The sequence below is a fragment of the Bos indicus x Bos taurus genome, chromosome 28, assembly GCF_003369695.1.
Source record: "Bos indicus x Bos taurus breed Angus x Brahman F1 hybrid chromosome 28, Bos_hybrid_MaternalHap_v2.0, whole genome shotgun sequence".
Taxonomy (NCBI): Eukaryota; Metazoa; Chordata; class Mammalia; order Artiodactyla; family Bovidae; genus Bos; species Bos indicus x Bos taurus.
In genome coordinates, this window is record NC_040103.1 from 15,873,300 (window position 1) to 15,892,510 (window position 19,211).

Genomic DNA, 19,211 nt, shown 5'->3' on the forward strand with positions numbered 1-19,211 from the left:
CATGTCTGAAGATATGACCCAGTCCTTGCATGTAGGAGTCAGAGGTTCTTACACCTCAGCTACTGCAGGTGAACTGAATCATAACACATGGTTCTATCCCAATAAATATGTGAGTTGGATGCCAAGAGGTGAGTAGCTCCTCTCCCTTACTTCCAGTTCCTACAGGATCTGAGTATCAGCCAGTTAGTCACCATGCACCACTAGGGCTCCAAGCACAAGGCAGGGACTAGAGGGTGAGCAACATATTTGACCTCATGGGACTATAGCCATTCAGAGACAGGGGCAGCTGGCATGGTGGAAGAGCTGGAGCACTCAAAATGTCATCACTCATTACTCTTTTCTCTCACATGTTAAGTAAGATCCAGGAACTTTCATCTCTACTGAAGAGTCTAAAGAATCACAGGGGGTGAATTTTGAAGAAGTCATAGTTTGTTCAGATAATTTCCCAAGTTTTCGTAAATACTGTAATTATCTTCAGCATTGATCACACATTAATGCTTCTTCTCTGCCTTCCAATAAGAGACTATAACACCAATTTCTAGCTTTCTGAGACATGCCATGGGCCAGGTCATCTTGCTATCACATTGCTAGGTTTACATAGGATCAAAGAAAAACTCTAAATTTTGCATTCTGCACTTATAAAGCAACTGTGTGTGTGTGTGGGGGTGGTTATTACTGCAAGGCATCAGAGTTGAGATTTTAAAAAACCATAAATCAGAAAAGACAGCAACAACAACAAAGCAGCAATAACAGCAAACCAAGAAAAATCTACCTCCTGCTTTGAAAGTATTATAGAAGCCATTAACCAACTGGCTTGGATAATGTGGTTTGTCTACCTGGCCTCAGCAAGAGAAACCTGCAGCTGTGTTTTTAAACCACCATTTAAATCTATCAAATAATTTGCAAGAAATATCTGACTGTGGACATCAATAAGGTTTCATTAGAAGATAATAAAATGTAAGGTATATACACACAACTAGCTACCCGCCCCACCCCAGGGCTTTGCTGGTCACGTTAATCCCGGGATCCAAGCATATATGCTGTTGTACAGCTTTTCTACCTATTACTGTGCAGGAAACTGTAAAGAGAAGGTATCTGGGGGACACAGCAGGATTCTAAGACTGACTTGCATACCTTTGTTGTTATAGCTAAAGATGCGCCATGATCCAAAAGGAAAGCTGCGACGTCTTCGTGTCCCTCTCGCGCTGCAAGGTGCAGCGGGGTGTACCCCGAAGTTGTCGCTGCATTTGGAGATGCTCCTTGCTGCAACAACTGCTGTACTATATCCGCTTTCCCCAGTCGGGCAGAAATGTGGAGAGGGGTTTGGTCATCCTAAAGGGCAAGGTAAGAATGCAGGTCTGATGAACTGAGAAAACAATGGTCATGAAAAATACAGCAAAACTTCGCTGCTCGGTATGAGAGGCTGCATTCAACTCTTTGACACAATACTAAAAAGAACCTCATCTATCTTTAAGTTTTAGAAAGGTGGTGATGGTGAATTTAAGCACCTTAAATACCCTTTGAGTAACCTATTAGAATGAGAATTGTGAAGGGCATTTCTTTTAAGAAATTATCCCCACTCACTCATCCCTGCTATACTTTATCAATTTTTTTCACCTCTAATGATTCTTTTTTGGTGGGAGAGGGGACATAAGGGAATGTATCCTGGGAAAACTGAAATACCTGGGAGGGATAACCTCCACCAGTTATCATGTAGTCACATAGAATGAATTATTCCATTGGTGCTGCCTTCCCACTATCAAAAGTGGGGAGATGGGGGCAATACAGGATGGTTGAGGAAGGCTCCCAGCTAAGAGGTCTGATGAGGGCTGATAACCATTTTTTCCTCTGCTTGCCGAGTTGTCATCCTGGCATAAGCTGCATCTGCCTGGAGTGGAGGGCCCCCTATTACAGTTCACCCCAGGACATAAGGTACTCATAAGTCCTGCACCCTGAGGGCCTTAGCCTCACATTGGAGGTACATCTTTTCCTAGTTTGCTCAGAGATGCTCTCTGGAGAGAAATCCCCTACTAGAATGTGAACAAGTCCAGGCCAATACTTTAGGTAGGGCAAGTAGACAGCTGGGGCTGGCGCACAGCACACTGCTTTGCAAAGGTAAGTAAAAGGAGGGTCAGGGTCAAAGCAAGAGGGTCTATGTAACCAGTAGGAAGCGTGAGAAGTTAGTGGAGATGCCACAAGGAAGAAGAGAAACACTGAAAACAGAAAGAGATAATTGCTAAAACAAGAACTCTCATCTAACTCTACTATTGCCATGACCACCATTAAGCATCAACTGAGCGTGTGCATGCCCCAGGTTCTGCACTAGGTACTCCACTTGCATTAATTCACTCATCATCACAGCTACTCTATCAATTACAACTGTCATTGTTCCCATTCTGTATGTCAGGCAACTAGAGAAGGGAATGGGGCACAGAAATGTTAACTTGCCCAGTGTTACCTGGCTAGTAAATGATGGACAAAGATTCAAACCCAGGCAGTCTGGCTGATGCATACTGTCTCTTTAAAAATCTTATGGTCAATATCAGTTTGTGGGTTAAACCATTTCCTAGATGACATGCTTCATATGTAACAACACTCAAAAATGTGAGGTTTCTTGTAATGGTAGAGAAAATATAGTTATAAAATATATTTTCATATTTAAAAATATATTTATAAAAATAGTTATATTTTAACTATATAAATATATAGTTAAAGTAACTAATACAAATATAGTACAAACTGATACAAACATACTAGTGAACATACAGCCTCTCTTAACCATTCCACTTAAGTGATTTAGCAGATTAACCAACATCCTTTAGATCAGGGGTCAGAACAGTAAAATCTAGGGGCCAAATTCAGCTGCCACTTGTGTTTATAAATAAAGCTTTATTGAAACACAGTCCTGTCCATCTGCTGATGTATTAAATTATGTACTGTCTACCACTGCTTTTGTTCTGTAACAACAGAGGTGAGAGACCGTGACACAGACTGTGTATAATGAGAAGCCTAAAATATTTACGATTAGATGCTTTACAGAAAGTTTGCTAAGCTTTGCTTCTAGGTCCTCTGTAAAATCTACCAACTGGCACCACAGTACACTGGACACTCGAGGTTAAGGTCTGCTGCCTAGAACATCACTGTCTTTGTACCCACATGTGGACTGCATGTTTGCAAAGACCTAGATGTCTTTGTTCCTACACTAGTATGTTTATACCAGTTTGTACTCTATTTGTATTAATTACTTTAACTATATATTTATATAGTTAAATATAACTTATTTTTATATTTTTATAAATATATTTTTAAATATGAAAATATATTTTATAAATATATAAAAATATGTAAATTATAAACAACATAACACTTAACAGGTAAAATATAAGTATGAAAAGAAAGGCTTTATTTTCCTCTAAGAATACTAAGGCAAAAGCCTTGGAGAGCCTTGGTAGAAGTTGATAAATACCAATTATGGTCAAATTAGATATGGGTAGGAAAGCTGAATGGGCTTCCCAGGTGGCGCTAGTGGTAAAGAAAGTGAAAGTGAAAATGAAGTCGCTCAGTTGTGTCTGACTCTTTGCGACCCCATGAACTATAGTCTACGAGACTCCTCCATCCATGGAATTTGCAAGCAAGAGAACTGGAGTGGGTTGCCATTTCCTTCTCCTGGGGATCTTCCCAACCCAGGGATCGAACCCGTGTCTCCTGCATTAAAAGCAGATGCTTTTATCACCTGAGCCACCAGGGAAGTGGTGGTAAAGAAACACACCTGCCAATGCAGGAGATGAAAGAGACACGGGTTGGATCCCTGGGTTGGGGAGATCCCCTAGAAGAAGGCACAGCAACCCACTCCAGTATTCTTGCCTGGAGAATCCCATGGACAGAGGAGCCTAGCAGGCTACAGTCCATAGGGTTGCAAAGAGTTGGACATGACTGAAGCAACTTAGCTTGCATGCATGCAAGAGAACTGGATAAACTGGAGGAAAATGTTAAAAGTCGAGAAATGTTCTATGCTCAGACTGCTTCACAAATGCTTCAGTTTCCTCTTCATTTAACCCTAAACTAGAAACCGCAAAGTATATACATAAATGACAAAGAAATGTACATTTGTATATTGAAGGGCTCAAATTAAATGCCTTAGGTATTTATGTATCTATGATTCCTGACCAAAATTGCCATTTGATCATCGGACCAACTACGCAGCCAGACAGTGACAGCAAGTTTCTTCTAGTGGGTAAATGCCAGGCAGAGAATGACGCATTCAAACTCAATCCTGACATTCTTCTATACTCTGTTTTGTGAACAACTCTGACCAAGTCTCAGAGTTTTGGGTTTAACAACTCGTGGAGAAAAGATTGCTGCTGCTGCCGTTTAATTGCTAAGTCATGTCCAACTCTTAGCAACCCCATGGACTGTAGCCCACCAGGCTCCTGTGTCCATGGGATTTCCCAGGCAAGAATACTGGAGTGGGTTGCCATTTCCCTCTCCAAGGGATCTTCCCGACCTAAGGATCAAACCTGAATCTCCTGCATTGGCAAGTGGATTCTTTACCACTGAGCCACCAGGGAAGCCCTGGAGAAAAAGTTAAAACTCCCCTTTCCCTTTTGTGGTTGTGACAGCTGACATCTAAGTCAACCAAAAGAACTCAGTTGTGCTTCCAAACTATGCCTGTGCTAGAAACTTTGTGCACGAGCCTGTCTTCACAGAGTGCAAACAACTCTGGGCCAATTCTAGGCTTGGTTTTTAAGTTGTTAGGGATGAGCAATGTGCCAAGGACACAGAGTTCTTTCTGGCGCAAAGCTCTTGTTCTATTTCATTTTGTTAAATAATTGAGTAGACATGGGCAGCGAAGGGATGTTTTCAATATCCCTGAGGTAGAGACTATTGTCATTGGTGGTGGTCATTACTCTAGAAGAGTGATCCTGGAAGAGAGCATGCGTATGTTTAAAGGTTTTATTAAAATCATTTCTTCTCTTGGTAGCAAACGAAGCACACACGGCACATACCTTAGCTTTAGCTTCTACCTGAGCTCCGTCTTGCACCAGATACCGCACGACTTCAGCCTGACCGGACCGAGCTGCCATGTGCAGGGCTGTCTCTCCTCTCTGGGGAACAGGAGCCAAAGTGAGTTAAAGACAGCTCTAAAGACTGGCATATTTTCTTTACATAAAGTTTGTGATGGAGGTTTTTGTTTAAATAAAAAGTAGTCCCAAGCACTTCCTTCCTGAAAATAGGGAAGAAGGGAAATGAAATGCACAAGAATTGCCCAGGAGCCTGGCCCATGATGGAAAACTTCAGCGTGAAGTCCACGGAGCACAGCAGGACTGGAAGCTTAATAATCTACAACGCTGGGTTCAAAGGCAGTTGCCACAGGACCAAGCAAGAGAGTGGACGAGTAAAGAGGGCAGGTGGAGAGTGCCCTTGGAGGGAGGCACCCCTACCTGGCATGGGCAGACTGCGGCAGTAAATCTTTGGGATGCCAGTTGTACCATGCCACACCTTTCTATTTTTCAAAAATAGTAGCAGTCTGGGATATCTGTGTACATTTCTTGAGTGTTGGGCAAAAATCAGAGTTCAAAACAAAACAAAAAGCGCTGCATAAGCACAAAATAAACCCAAGGCCAGACTCGACGTGTCCTTGGTTTGCATTCCCTGCTTTATCTCAGCAGGTCCTTATCCTATTCTTTGAGCATTATCCCAAGGGCTTATTTTCTTTGTCACTGGACTTCCCCCACTTCTGCTGCTTTTCACCAAGTAGACTTTAATTCAGATGATCTCATTTTTTAAAATGAAACGACACAGAAAACACACATGGATCAAAATGTTAAAAATGTTAAAATCAAATATACTCTTCCACACAGAAGTGATGCCCACCTTTAAATTACTTTTACAAATTTTGCTTTGCTTTGTAGGATATTCATCTCCATGAAAGGCTATGCAGAGATACGGTTCACATGGAACTTGCTGCTGTTATTACTGGAAAGGTTGTGAGGATGGAGCTGACCATGTTACCCAGTGTTCTCTTTGTAAAGGAAAACCCTCTCTCCCTGGCATGAGTACCAGGGAAGATTGCATTCAGCTGAGATCTGGTCCGTTTCTATCTTGTGGATGTGCCGAGCCCAGCTGCTGGAAGACACAGAGCCTCACAGGACGTCTGCCCTCGGGGTAGAGGCACAGCGTCTTAGGGTTCACCCTTTCTGTGCCGGCATGCTGTTTGTTTTATTTTATTTCTTTAGTGCCCATGAATCCAACTAACGTCCTTATGCTTGTGTCTGGGGTGCCCATATTATTAGGATGTTAAAGTTAAAAGCCTATGAAACAAGGTCAAGAGCCACATGCAGATTGAGAGTAATAAGCTACTCCTTTGACATTTACTATGTCCCATGGGTTTGTGACACAATATCAAGCACACGAAAGAGAAATTACTTCGAAGTTACTTGAAATCACAAGGAGAGTGTTGGAACTACTTTCTCAGCATGCAATACTTCTTATCTGTTTTAATTTTACTTGAGTATGGTCGATTTACAATGTTGCGTTAATTTCTGCTGTATGGCCAAGTATGACTCCGTTATACACACATATATATATATATTCTTTTTCATATTCTTTTCATTATGGTTTATCACAGGATATTGAATATAATTCCCTGAACTGTATGTATGACCTTGTTTATCCATTTTATAGAATCAGCTTTTATTTGCTAATGCCAAACTCACCAGCCTTCCGTCCCAACCCTGCTCCCTTGGCAGCGAGTCTGCTCTCTGTGTCTGTGAGTCTGTTTCTGCTTCATAGACAGGTTCATTTGTATCATATTTTAGATTGCACATATAAGTGAAATCGTATGGTGTTTGTCTTTCTCTTCCTGATTTACTTTGCTTAGTATGATAATCTTTAGGTCCGTCAATGCATGGAACACTTCTTAATGCTTCTATTGAAAAAGAAAACTCTCCCTTTCCAGAAAACTTTATTTTTTGAAGTATAATATTCAGTAGTAAGCTACACAGCCCCTGCTGCTACTGCTGCTAAGTCGCTTCAGTCGTGTCCGACTCTGTGCGACCCCATAGACGGCAGCCCACCAGGCTCCGCTGTCCCTGGGATTCTCCAGGCAAGAACACTGGAGTGGGTTGCCATTTCCTCCTCCAATGCATGAAAGTGAAAAGTGAAAGTGAAGTCGCTCAGTTGTGTCTGACTCTTTGTGACCCCATGGACTGCAGCCCACCAGGCTCCTCCGTCCACGGGATTTTCCAGGCAAGAGTACTGGAGTGGGGTGCCATCGCCTTCTCCGACACAGCCCCTAAGTTTTAGCAATTTGTGACCAGTTAGTGACTGAATGGATCTTGCCTTTGAAGTAAAGGAAACCACAGGTATTCTCAAAATTCTGTCCTTTTAAATAGTCAAGTTAAATAGTAATTAATTTACTTACAACAGAAAATAAGTTGATTGAGAGTAATCTTTTCCAGTTTCAAAAATACTCACCGTTGGACCTAACTTTGTTCAAAGGATACTTACCACGTTAGTGGTGTTTGGTGAGGCTCCATGATGCATTAATTGTGACACGATATTTACATGCCCCATGAAGGCAGCAACATGGATTGGGGTAAGGCCCGACTGGGGGAGAAAAGGGAAATGTCAGCTTGTTAGCTTATTTTCAAAACGATTTGTCTGCCTGCTTATCTGTCTGTCTGCAATTTTATCCACCCATCCTTTCATATTAAGACAACCAATTTACTGATCAGATCAGAAAACATCTAGACATCACCACCATGTCTTAGATTCTATATGGCAAATGTAGCAGTGATCATCATTTCCCTAAAGCAGGTTCTGTGATTATGAAAGGCCTACGTCATAACCATTCAAGACTTATTTCACACATCTTATATAGCTCTATGAAAAAACTTTAGACAGGAATACCTTGAAGGTTTTTCCCTTTATTAAATCTTCCTTATCCATATGGCTATGTTTGTGTGTGTGTGTGCATGTGTGTGATTACATACACAGTAGCAAAAAGTCAACTTTTTTTTCAGATCCTATTCTGGCCTTTAATAAGGATTCTCATGGACTCAGAATCACTGATTGTATTATACATGAGAGAGCAGGTGGGAACACAAAGCCATCCCTCTAAGAAATGAGCAGATCAGCATTAAAGGTCTCAATCATTAAAAATTTTAACTTTCTGAGTATTATAAAGGGATATAATTAAGGCAGATATAACAATGGTCACTAGATTAGACTTTCATTTTTTTGGTGTGCTTCAAAGTCCTACTTACACACCTCAAAACACTGGTTCTTCTTGTATAAAATGATTCCATTTTAAATGTTTCAGGATTTAATTTCACTTACACCATGAACATCATAACTTGAAAAAAAAATGTAATATGGCCAGAAAAAGCTGAGAGAGAAGAAGACAACTAATTTCAACTGAAATTTGAGTAGTGTCAAAAAAGATGTGTAAGGAATTCTATACAATGAAAGGGAGACAGAGACAGATGAATTCTAGTTGCCAGACTTCAAGTAGTGGGAGCTGAGGAAAACGAGAGGAAGGAGAATTGGGTTTTAATTTGGTGCTTTTTCCCTCCGGCAGGCAAAGTCTAATTAGGACATTTTCGGCACCACCTTTTCAAGCCCTCAGGGAGTAACAGAGCTGACAGTGGAACTTATCGCCACAGGCTGGCATCTCTGGACGCTTACTCAGGTACCAGTCAGAAATCTCCTTTTAATTCAGAGTCCATTTTGATCTTTAAAAAGGGCTGCCATGCACTGAGAATAAACTTATTCTTTTCTAATTAGAATAACTGGGTACCTACCAGGGAGCCAGAAGACTCATAAAAGAGCAAATCAGTATTAATATTTTCCATCAATTAGTATTTTAAAGTTGTGAAGGTTAGAAATCAAGGTAGATAATTCAATTGTGGATAAGAAACTGAGGCAAAGCAACAATGACTGGATTAGACCTTAGTGTCTACATGTGCTTCAAATCCTAGAGTCTTTAATGATGCATTCAACAGACCTTTATTGGATGATCTACTATGGAATCTACTGTGTTGTGGGTACATTAAGACCAGTAAGAGTCAGGCCTGCCTTGGTGGGGTCTGCAGTTTTGGGGCGGCAGGAGGTGGGTCATAAGTGAGCCAGCGGGACAAGCGCTTTGATGGAAATACACCTAGGATGTGGTGATGGTCCCTAGGAGGAGCTCCAGGACCAGATCAAGGGTTAGGGGAGGACTCCTGGAGAAGGTGGCCCAGATCTGGTCCTCAAAGACATGCAGGGTGAACAAAGGGAGTCCAGTCTAGGGAAGGCCAATGGCTAAAATCCAGGACCAGAGTGCTACAGGTGGGTGGGGGATGGGTACGTCTGGAGGGTGCATGCCAGACCCAGTTTTCCTTGTTGCAGGCTCAGCCCTGATCCCAATAGATGGCTTCTCTGAGTTCTGTTTCGGTTTATATGAAAGAAACCTAGAGCTACCATTTTACTAACTTCAGCAACTCTATATTTCATTAATTCTGAGTTTTTCCAGAGAGCAATCCCTCATCACCACACAGAGGTTATGTCATGCAGGGTTTCCCAACCGTGGCACATGTGACATTCTGAGCCAGATAATCCTTTGTTGTTGGAGACTGGGCTGTGCACTGCAAAATATTGAGTTGCAACTCTGGCCTCTAGCCACTAGATGCCAGTAACACCATCCAGTTGTGACAAGGAGAAACTTTTCCAAACAGCCAAATGCCTCACAGTGGGGCAAATCCACGCCTACACGGGTTTGAGAAGCACCGCATTAAAGTGCATTAAAGCACATAAATTACACTTGGAGTGATGGCACCCCGCCAGCACGATGCATGTGTTTGGGTTATGCTTCTGGTTATGGCGTTGTACTGAGTATTTGCACTCTCCTCCCACACTCTTGTCTGCTCTCCTAAGAACTGGCAGCCCCTTCGGGAAGGGTTCAGAAAGTGCTATGACAACCACGCACAGTACAGCTAGCTGGTCGTCGGGAAGGGCACTGGGACTCTGGCTACTGAGGCTATACATGGGGAACCCCAGAAATCCTCCTCTCCTCACCTCGGTTACAGCTTGGATGGATGCACCGTGTTTCAGAAGGAGTTCCATCACTTTAATTCGATTCTTCTTGCAGGCAATGTGAAGAGGGGTAAAGCCATTCTGCAAGGGAAAAAGACACAGAACTATGTGATTACATTCCATTGAGATCCACTTCCTATGCACGGTAAAATACCTCTGCAAAAGTGATGTCTGTAAAGATTTGGAAATGAGCAGAAACAATGGGAGGTTGAATTGAATATAGGCTCTTTTCTGGAAGCACAGGTAGTCTACCTGCTCCCAGGAACCCAGCGTGCCCTGATAATCATGAACAGGAAGCAAATTTTGGTCATAGGTTCCTAGTAGTTAAGGCAAAATGGTCATGCATCTTTTGAAATTTTTTAAAGATTTTTTTGATGTGAACCTTTTTTTTTTTTTAAAGTCTTTAATTTGTTACAATATCACTTCTGCTTTATGCTTTGGTTTTTTGGCTGCAAGGATGTGGGATCCTAACTCCCTGAGCAGGGATCGAACCTGCATCCCCCACTTTGGAAGGTGAAGTCTTAACCACTGGACCACCAGGGAAGTCACTCATCCATCTTTTTAGATTATTTGACTCTGGAATTTACTCTTCCAAACATGTCCCTCCTTCACCTCAAAAACACATACTAAAAACATCTGGGCCAAAAATTTGTCCAAGGGAACAAAAAGTTAACCAACTCAACATTAGTTGGAACATTTGGTTTAATATTTAATCAAATAAAGGAACTTGCTTTTTTACAAATTACCTACCTAGCTGTACTACCTGCTAAGTGAGACCATGGGGCATATTTTTGTCACCACAGAGAACTGCAGACCCTCAGGATCCACCATGAAAGCTTCAGGTGCTTCTGTGGAGGTTTTCAGACCACTTACCAGGCCATAGTCCATCCTAGGATGACAGGCTACAACCTCCATAACCTCCTTTTGTTGTGAAATCTTTAGAGTCAGAGGAAAAAGAGGGTCAGAGCCCACACCCTGTTGTAAGGCTTCTTTTCTTGTACGGAAAAATGAGTCATGGCTGCTCATTTCTTTTCCTCCCTTCTCAGAATTCAAAGATATGTCTGATATCCTGGGCCAGTCAGCAGCTCTTAAAATATTGCTCCAGGAAAAGCCTTTAGAATTACGAAGGCCATGGAGCTGCCCAGGGTCTGAAGGGCTCCTTCCTGCCCATTCTTTCCTGGCCACTCCAAATCTCAGAGCCCACAGACTGCCAGAGGTGATGAGCTGCAAGGGAGCAGAGCCCCTTCCTAAAATGGTTGATCAGATGACAGCCCTGACTGCAAAATTGCTAGTAAACACAGGTTTTCCCTAGCATTTGGTGACATATTTTTTTCCTAAACATGAGTGTTTATTTTGAACTAAATTTAAACAGCTTACTAAATTGGGACATTTATTTTTCTAAAGACAACAAATACCATATCATTGTGAAAACCAAACTATATAGTAAAGCTCAAGGTTAAAATAGCAAATCATTCTAGGAGTTAGGACTACAAAACTAGACCAAAATTTTGATTGCATCTCAATGAAAAGGAGATGACAGGTGATATTTCATTACCTTACATGGTTAACATCACATCAGATTTCCATGCATTGGAGAAGGAAATGGCAACCCACTCCAGTGTTCTTGCCTGGAGAATCCCAGGGATGGCAGAGCCTGGTGGGTTGCCGTCTGTGGGGTCGCACAGAGTCGGACATGACTGAAGCGACTTAGTAGCAGCAGCAGATTTCCACTCACAAGTTCCTAGACTTCTCATGTTCAAGGTTTATTTTTTATCATTTTGCCTCATATTTTTAGATCTCAGAAAAAAACTTTTAATTCACAGAGTTATCACTTTACCTACCAGAAGATAAGTTGACCAACTCAGTTTTTTTTGTAGTTGTACAGTCTTTGGGTTTATTTACATAAGAGAATCACAAATGTGACTACAAAGAGGCTAATGATTTAAATCAGCCTCACCAGCCTTGCTTATGTTGGAAATAGAAGGGTTTATAAATTTACAAGAAGGCTATTTGAAAGTTGACAAGAAGTATATACTTTACTAAACTAGACCTCCCATTTTCACGGAGTCCCTTTGCATGTAGGGGTGGCATGTGGTCAGCAAGACAACACAGGCGGGACTTGTGAGCTGAGCCACTCACCAGGGCTTTGGCGTTGGGATTAGCTTTCTTGTCCAAGAGAACCTTGGCGACTTTGTAATGGCCGCAGTGGGCAGCCACGTGCAGGGCGGTCAGGTAGTCGTTGGTGACGTCATCCACAGGCACATTATGCTGCAGGAGAAGCTGGACGCAGTTTAAATGATCCCCCTGCGTAGCCATGTGAAGAGGAGACAATCCATTCTGGAACACAGAAGGAAAGTGGAGTTGACATTTTCCCTTTCATTTGCAAATGCGCCCAACACAAAATGTAGTACGAATATGAACAGATGAAAACCCTAGATTTGCCCATGGAGATACCATCTTTTTGTAAAAGGTTTTGCGGCAACTGTTTTGAACTGCAGTTCCTTTCCAAACGAGTCCTCCCATGTCTTATATCAATCAAAAGTAAAATTTCAAAGATAATGTCTTTCTCGAATTTAAAAATGGTGTGACATTTGGGCAGTAGAAATCTCTTCATGCTATCAAACTGTAAACGAAATGTAGACAGAATGATAATACTATTAGGAAAATCTGAAGTCTGGCTATTTGATGATATAGAGGAAATGATTATCAGTTGGGATGTATTGTGGTTATTCAGAAGATAAAGAGCCCTCAGCTCTTAGACATGATGCACTGAAGTGTTTATGGGTGAGAGAGGGTTCACTCTGAAACAATGCATGGATGCTGAGGTCCAGGGAGTAGGGTACAAGGTGGAGAGCAAGCACGTGGCCCACATGCTGTGAGTCAGGAAGCTGAGTGATGTGCACTGAGGGCTTTAATTTGCTATTTTTTCTGCACACGTTTGAAAGTTTTGTAATAAAGAGATTTTCCATGACTTGAAAAGATAAAAACAGTGTAAACTGCACTGCCGGCCACTACTAAATGCATCCCCGATGACACGGAATTCTGACTGTGTGGATCACAACAAACGGAAAACTCTCAGAGAGGGGAATACCAGACCACCTGAGCTGCCTCCTGAGAAATCTGTATGCAGGTCAGGAAGCAACAGTTAGAACTGGACATGGAGCAACAGACGTTCCAAATAGGAAAAGGGGTACGTTAAGGCTGTATATTGTCACTCTGCTTTTTTAACTTCTATGCAGAGTACCTCATGAGAAATGCTGGGCTGGAGGAAGCACAAGCTAGAATCAAGATTGCCAGGAGAAATATCAATAACCTCAGATATGCAGATGACACCACCCTTATGGCAGAAAGTGAAGAGGAACTAAAAAGCCTCTTGATAAAAGTGAAAGAGGAGAGTGAAAGAGTTGGCTTAAAACTCAACATTTAGAAAATGAAGATCATAGCATCTGGCCCCATCACTTCATGGGAAATAGATGGGCAAACAGTGGAAACAGTGTCAGACTTTATTTTTTGGGGCTCCAAAATCACTGCAGATGGTGATTGCAGCCATGAAATTAAAAGACGCTTACACCTTGGAAGGAAAGTTATGACCAACTTAGATAGCACGTTAAAAAGCAGAGACATTTGCCAACAAAGGTCTGTCTAGTCAAAGCTGTGGTTTTTCTAGTAGTCATGTATGGATGTGAGATTTGAACTATAAAGAAAGCTGAGCACTGAAGAACTGATGCTTTTGAACCATGGTGTTGGAGAAGACTCTTGAGAGTCCCTCAGACAGCAAGGAGATCCAACCAGTCCATCCTAAAGGAAATCAGTCCTGAATATTCTTTGGAAGGACTAATGCTGAAGCTGAAACTCCAATACTTTGACCACCTGATGCGAAGAACTGACTCATTTGAAAAGACCCTGATGCTGGGAAAGATTGAAGGCAGGAGAAGGGGACAACAGAGGATGAGATGGTTGGATGGCATCACCGACTCAATGGACATGAGTCTGAGTGAACTCCGGGAGTTGATGATTGACGGGGAGGCCTGGCGTGCTGTGATTCACGGGGTCACAAAGAGTCAGACATGACTGAGCGACTGAACTGAATTGAACTGAACTGAACTATTTAAGACTGAAAAGGATAAAAGTAAGGCAGGGACAGATTGGTATTCACTAGATTGATTTTTATTTGCTCTTTCTATGTTACTAATACTTGTTATTGAGTATTGATCAATTTTTAAGAAAGATATAAATACAACACTTCTCTTGTCACATCAATGTCGAAAGGACAGCTTTTCCCTTTTCCATCAGTCTGGTGCCACCATGTGTTCACAACGAGGAACGGCAAGCCTCTGACTGACTAATATTCAGTTTAAATTAACTGGGTTCAAAGACACGCCATGGTACGTGATAAGTAAAACGTTCATTTGGACTGCTGAGAGATGGCATAGTAGGGTACAAGGTAAATAAAACCTTTAAAAAGGCTTAGCATGACACTTAGCATTCAGTACATGTTTCTCAACGAAGGCAAAAGCAAGGTATTAGATAGATATCAGTCTCTTCAGGCATGTTTCCTTTAAATATGGGGCAACATGGAGAGGCCTGGGGAAATTCCCAGAGAATCCAGTTATCGAGAGAGGCTTTAGTAATTAATGTAACCTGTTTTAACCTACGTGGGGCGGGGGGGGAAGTGACAGTAAATTTAGTTTCCCAAAAAAATCATCATCACTGAACTTTGAAAATAATGATACGCTAAATAAGCACTGATGATTTCTGAATCCTCTGGGCCAAGTTAAATGTCCCTAATTTATTTATAAATGACATAAGACAACAGTTTCGGGGGGTATAAAAGCAAGTTTTCCTTTGACCACTCTCATGGCGTCACTCACACACCCCCTCATGTATTTTAACTATTTGTGTTTCTTGAAAGCAAGAGTTTCATGGGTTAAAACTTCCCCATACTGCCCAGGAGAGAGCCTTGTATATACAGAAAGAGCTCCAGAAATAACTATGTAAATTTAAAGCCTCCATACATGGCCAGTCAATCAGGATATTTCTGCCTAAAAATTTCCACTTCAATATCTTGAACCAAAGTAGAAACTAAGGTGCAAGAAAGAATGGGAGCCCTTCTCATGTGAGACACCGCCACCCACGAGCATATGCACTTGTTTATTTCCTGCCAAAACATCCCTCTGCTTTGTGTGTTGATACAGCCTTAGAGGAAAACATGAAGCAAACAAAGAAACAAACTCTGAGAGAACAAACGACTTAGTGAAGATTAGAAATGGGTGGCGGTGTCACAAAAAGAAGGAAACTCTCTAATGATAACACAAAACCACCATCTCTGAATGGGTAACTTATAGGTCACTGGGGAAGCACCAGAAAAAAACACCATCTGCCTTGTGGAAAGGGGCCTTATTACATATATACAGCATCTCATCAAGCTAAAAACATGGGTCCAGGGTGATGGTTTTTCTTAGCTAAGAAAGATGGACGTCTTGAAGATTTAGAGAGATGGTCTTAAAGTTCAGAATGCATTCATCCACTTAATATTTATTTGATAAATATTTGGTGAAGGTCTCCTAGGTAACAGGTGTTGATTGAGGTGCTTGGGGAATAATGCTGAATATAAGACAAAGTTCTCGTTTTCATTTCACTGAAGAAAGAGATAGCAAACGAGTAAAGAAACCAAGAAGGTCTCGCTGAGAAGATGACATCTGAGCTGAGAAAAAGGTGAAGACTACAGAGATCTGGGACAGACTGAGAAAGCTCAGTCTGAGGGAACAGGAAATGAGAACAGTCTTGGTGTATTATAGGAAGTGAAAGGAACCTGCTTGGCTGGAGATGCTGAGGACCAGAGATGAGTCTGGTGGTCAGATTCTGGTAAGGACTTCTCAGTGCAGTGGGCATGGGGACTTCCGAAAAACATGGCAGAAGTGATGTGTGTGTTTATCCAAACTTTCACAAGCTCCACTGAAAAACATGAACGGAATTAAAAGACAGAATCCGTGGGGCACGCACACATATGCGCAGGCACACCCACACAGTCACACAATGGGAAAGAAAACAAAACGTATGTGTGATGTCTACAACTTTAGAATATGAGAAGAGATTTTACGTGTGTTAGCTTATCCAGCAGAAAGGAGAAGGCTGACACCTAAGTGCCTGGTGAAGGGTATAATCTGTGGTACGCTGGCAAATGTCTCACGATAGCTCTGTGAAAATAGGTAGCATTTGCCAGTTTACACTGTGCAAAGACCTCTACTCTATGACCGATATCAATCTATCACCATAATGTTACTGAATATGGAATTAGGAAGAGATGCACATAATAGGTTCAACGGTGTGGCTCTGGTATACTACAGCGTACGATGCAGAGAATGGCTTTAACTCCCAAATGTCCAAAAGGCGGCAACAGGGAAACGTGGTACCTCGGGGGATAAAGGTGAGGCTTGGGACCAAAAGCTGGATTGGCTGCCTATGGAAGAGTCAGGTCCATAGGTCCTTCCACCCAGCAAAACCAAATGACTTCCCCACTGTGCCTTGCAGGAAACCAGGAATTAAACCTCTGGAGATTCTGGACTCTGGGCCCAGGGCTGAGCAGAGGGCAGTGGTTAGGCTCTGATTCAGAACAGGCACTCAAAAGAAGGAAGGACACAGTAGCTGTTGAAAGAGTATGGTCTCTAGGGTTAGACGACCTGGGTTCAACTCTTTGTTCTGACACAAAATGAGACGTCTCAAGAAAGTTACTCTATCGCTCTGGGTCTGAGTTCCCTCATCTATAAAAAGGGCATAATAAAACTCATGCCTCAGGGTTATTGTGAGGAGTAAATGGGTTAATATATGCACAGTACTTAGAGCCTGGTATGTAGTAATCACTATGTAACTACTGTTATCACTGTTATGATTAAGGTATACATCGAAGACCAGGAGAATGATAGCTCCTGTTCCTTTCCAACATATTCACCTAGAAAGGCTGGAGAACTCGTCTCTCAAAAAACCATACCTCCTAGAGAAAAGGCAACAAACCCTGGCATTAGGGACCTCTCTGATCCACCTGAAAGGAGCCCTGCCCGTGGCGCTCACGGGGCTTGCACTCAAAGGTGAGTGCCTGGCACACATGGTCAGGTAGACCGTGGCAGGAAACTCCCACCACAAAAGAGACAGCCAGAGCCAACAAAGACATAAAAAGAAACCTGAGGAGTTAGGGACAGACGAGAGATGAAAGAATTTAAAGAAAAGTCATCTTAAATGTTTTCTGAAAGGCAACAGACTGTATTGCATCTGTAAAACAAGAACTGGATGCTTTAAGAAGCTCTCAGAGGACAAGAAAATGTTCTTGCATATTAAAAACATCAAAAATAATCGAGATTTCTTAGGAAAAAAAGCCAAATACACAATGAGATGAACAATAGGAAAAGAAAGACGAGACAATGATTTGCTTTTTAATTGTGCCCATATTGTTCTGATAAGATGAGCATTTTAAAGAGAATGATGAGAATTAATTCGAGACTTTTTAGGCAGGAGGCTGACATGGTTTGGTTGATGTTTACATGGCCACTCTGACTGCAAAATGGGAACAGGATTAGAAAGGAGCAGGTGGGGAGGTGGGGGACAAGTAAGGAAATAATTACCGCAGTTTAGGAAGATGATGTAGTTCAAAGAGCAGTGGGATTAAGAGGAGATAGATATGGACTATGTGGAAGGAAAAGGAACAAGTAGAATGGTTTAGATGAGAAGCACTCAAAAGTCCAAGATGTCATCACATGCAATGAAAAAGGGTGGCTGCTTACTTCTGTTGGATAATTTCTCCAACGCTTGCCAATCTAAACTCTGTGATGAGTGATAAAATTGTTCCGACAAACTTGACGCTGTCCATCTTCACTAAAGTTGAGTAAACACTGATCAGAGTGCAAACAGGAGTGATACATGTTTTGTTGTTGTTCATCTTTAGAAATTACGGCTCTCTATAAAGCTTAATGTAGCTTCAAAAAGTCACTAATTTGATTTATAAAAATAGTACTGACTCTGAGGTAGTTTGTATGTCCCCAAATTTATTTACAAATATTCTCTTTTTCAAATACTATTAAATGGTCTTACCATTTAAAAAACTCAGAAGACACTTAGTAAAACATTATTTTGTTTTTAAGGCAATCATTATGTTTTCCTTTCAGACATGTCAACTGTTCCAAAGGCCCAAAGTGCAATCTTTCCACAGTTTCCAGTCTTTATCACTTAAATAATACCTTGGTGTTTTTAAAAATAGTCTGTGAACTCTCAAGAAATAAACTGAGGGTCAGGAGAAAAGGTGCCAGCACCCAGACTTCAGACTGTAAATCTTAGTCTTTCTTTTCCCAACAAGCAATCATTTCTGAGCTATGGAAATTTCATAGAATAAAATCAAACAGTAAGTGTTCCTGAAACAAAAACACAAGTAACACACCCACAAATGACTCTGTGGTAGAGGGTGTTCCATCTGAAGGCCTCGTGAACTCAAACTTGATCTTGAGGGTCTCTAAAGATTTGGTGCACAGAGCACAGTAATTGCTAAATTCAAACTACAGCAAATTCTATGTGATTGGAAGGTTGGGTAAAATAACCAAAGGATCTTCTCAAACACCTGGGGAGAAATTACCTTGGTTTTGGAGAGAATAGGGGCAGCTCGATCGAGCAGCATCTCCACCACCTGTTCATGGCCACTTCTCGCTCCGCAGTGCAGCGGCGTCAGACCGTCCTATCAAAAAAGGCAACGTTTTCAAATACATTCGATGGGAAGCTCTATGAATGAGTCTATTTCATCAAGATTCAGCATAGCATCCAAAGTGCTGTGGACCAGCGAGCTTCAAATATTTACTCAAGTATCTCATAATATAATTCTATTTTTTCAACTAAAGAATTGAATTTTTCAAGTTTAAGCAGTGGTCAAGTGTGTAATTCCCTGCAAAGCTGACAGTTAAAAATGTAACTGTTCCACTACTCTTTTGACTATCCAATGGAATCCAAGTACTATAAATAATTGTATTTAAATCCACCATTTAAAAAAATACTACAAACTTTTCAAATAGGAATTTGTAACAGGAATTTTACATTGCTCCTTTTTGCTCCTGCATGTCTATTTCCATTTCATTTCCCCCATATAATTGTATCTTCATGTA

At 41.5% G+C, this 19,211-nt stretch overlaps 1 protein-coding gene across 5 annotated transcripts in view; it reads right to left on the bottom strand.

Moving 5' to 3' along the window:
* ANK3 (ankyrin 3) overlaps positions 1 to 19,211 on the bottom strand; it is a 375,167-nt gene that overhangs the window by 168,231 nt on the left and 187,725 nt on the right. For all 5 annotated transcript variants that reach the window (XM_027530607.1, XM_027530609.1, XM_027530610.1 and 2 more), the window contains exons 9-14: positions 18,692 to 18,790; positions 12,214 to 12,411; positions 10,057 to 10,155; positions 7,510 to 7,608; positions 5,007 to 5,105; positions 1,135 to 1,332 (exon numbers count right to left, since the gene is read on the bottom strand). In XM_027530607.1, coding sequence (XP_027386408.1) covers positions 1,135 to 1,332; positions 5,007 to 5,105; positions 7,510 to 7,608; positions 10,057 to 10,155; positions 12,214 to 12,411; positions 18,692 to 18,790 — 792 coding nt within the window. The remainder of the gene's footprint in view (positions 1 to 1,134; positions 1,333 to 5,006; positions 5,106 to 7,509; positions 7,609 to 10,056; positions 10,156 to 12,213; positions 12,412 to 18,691; positions 18,791 to 19,211) is intronic.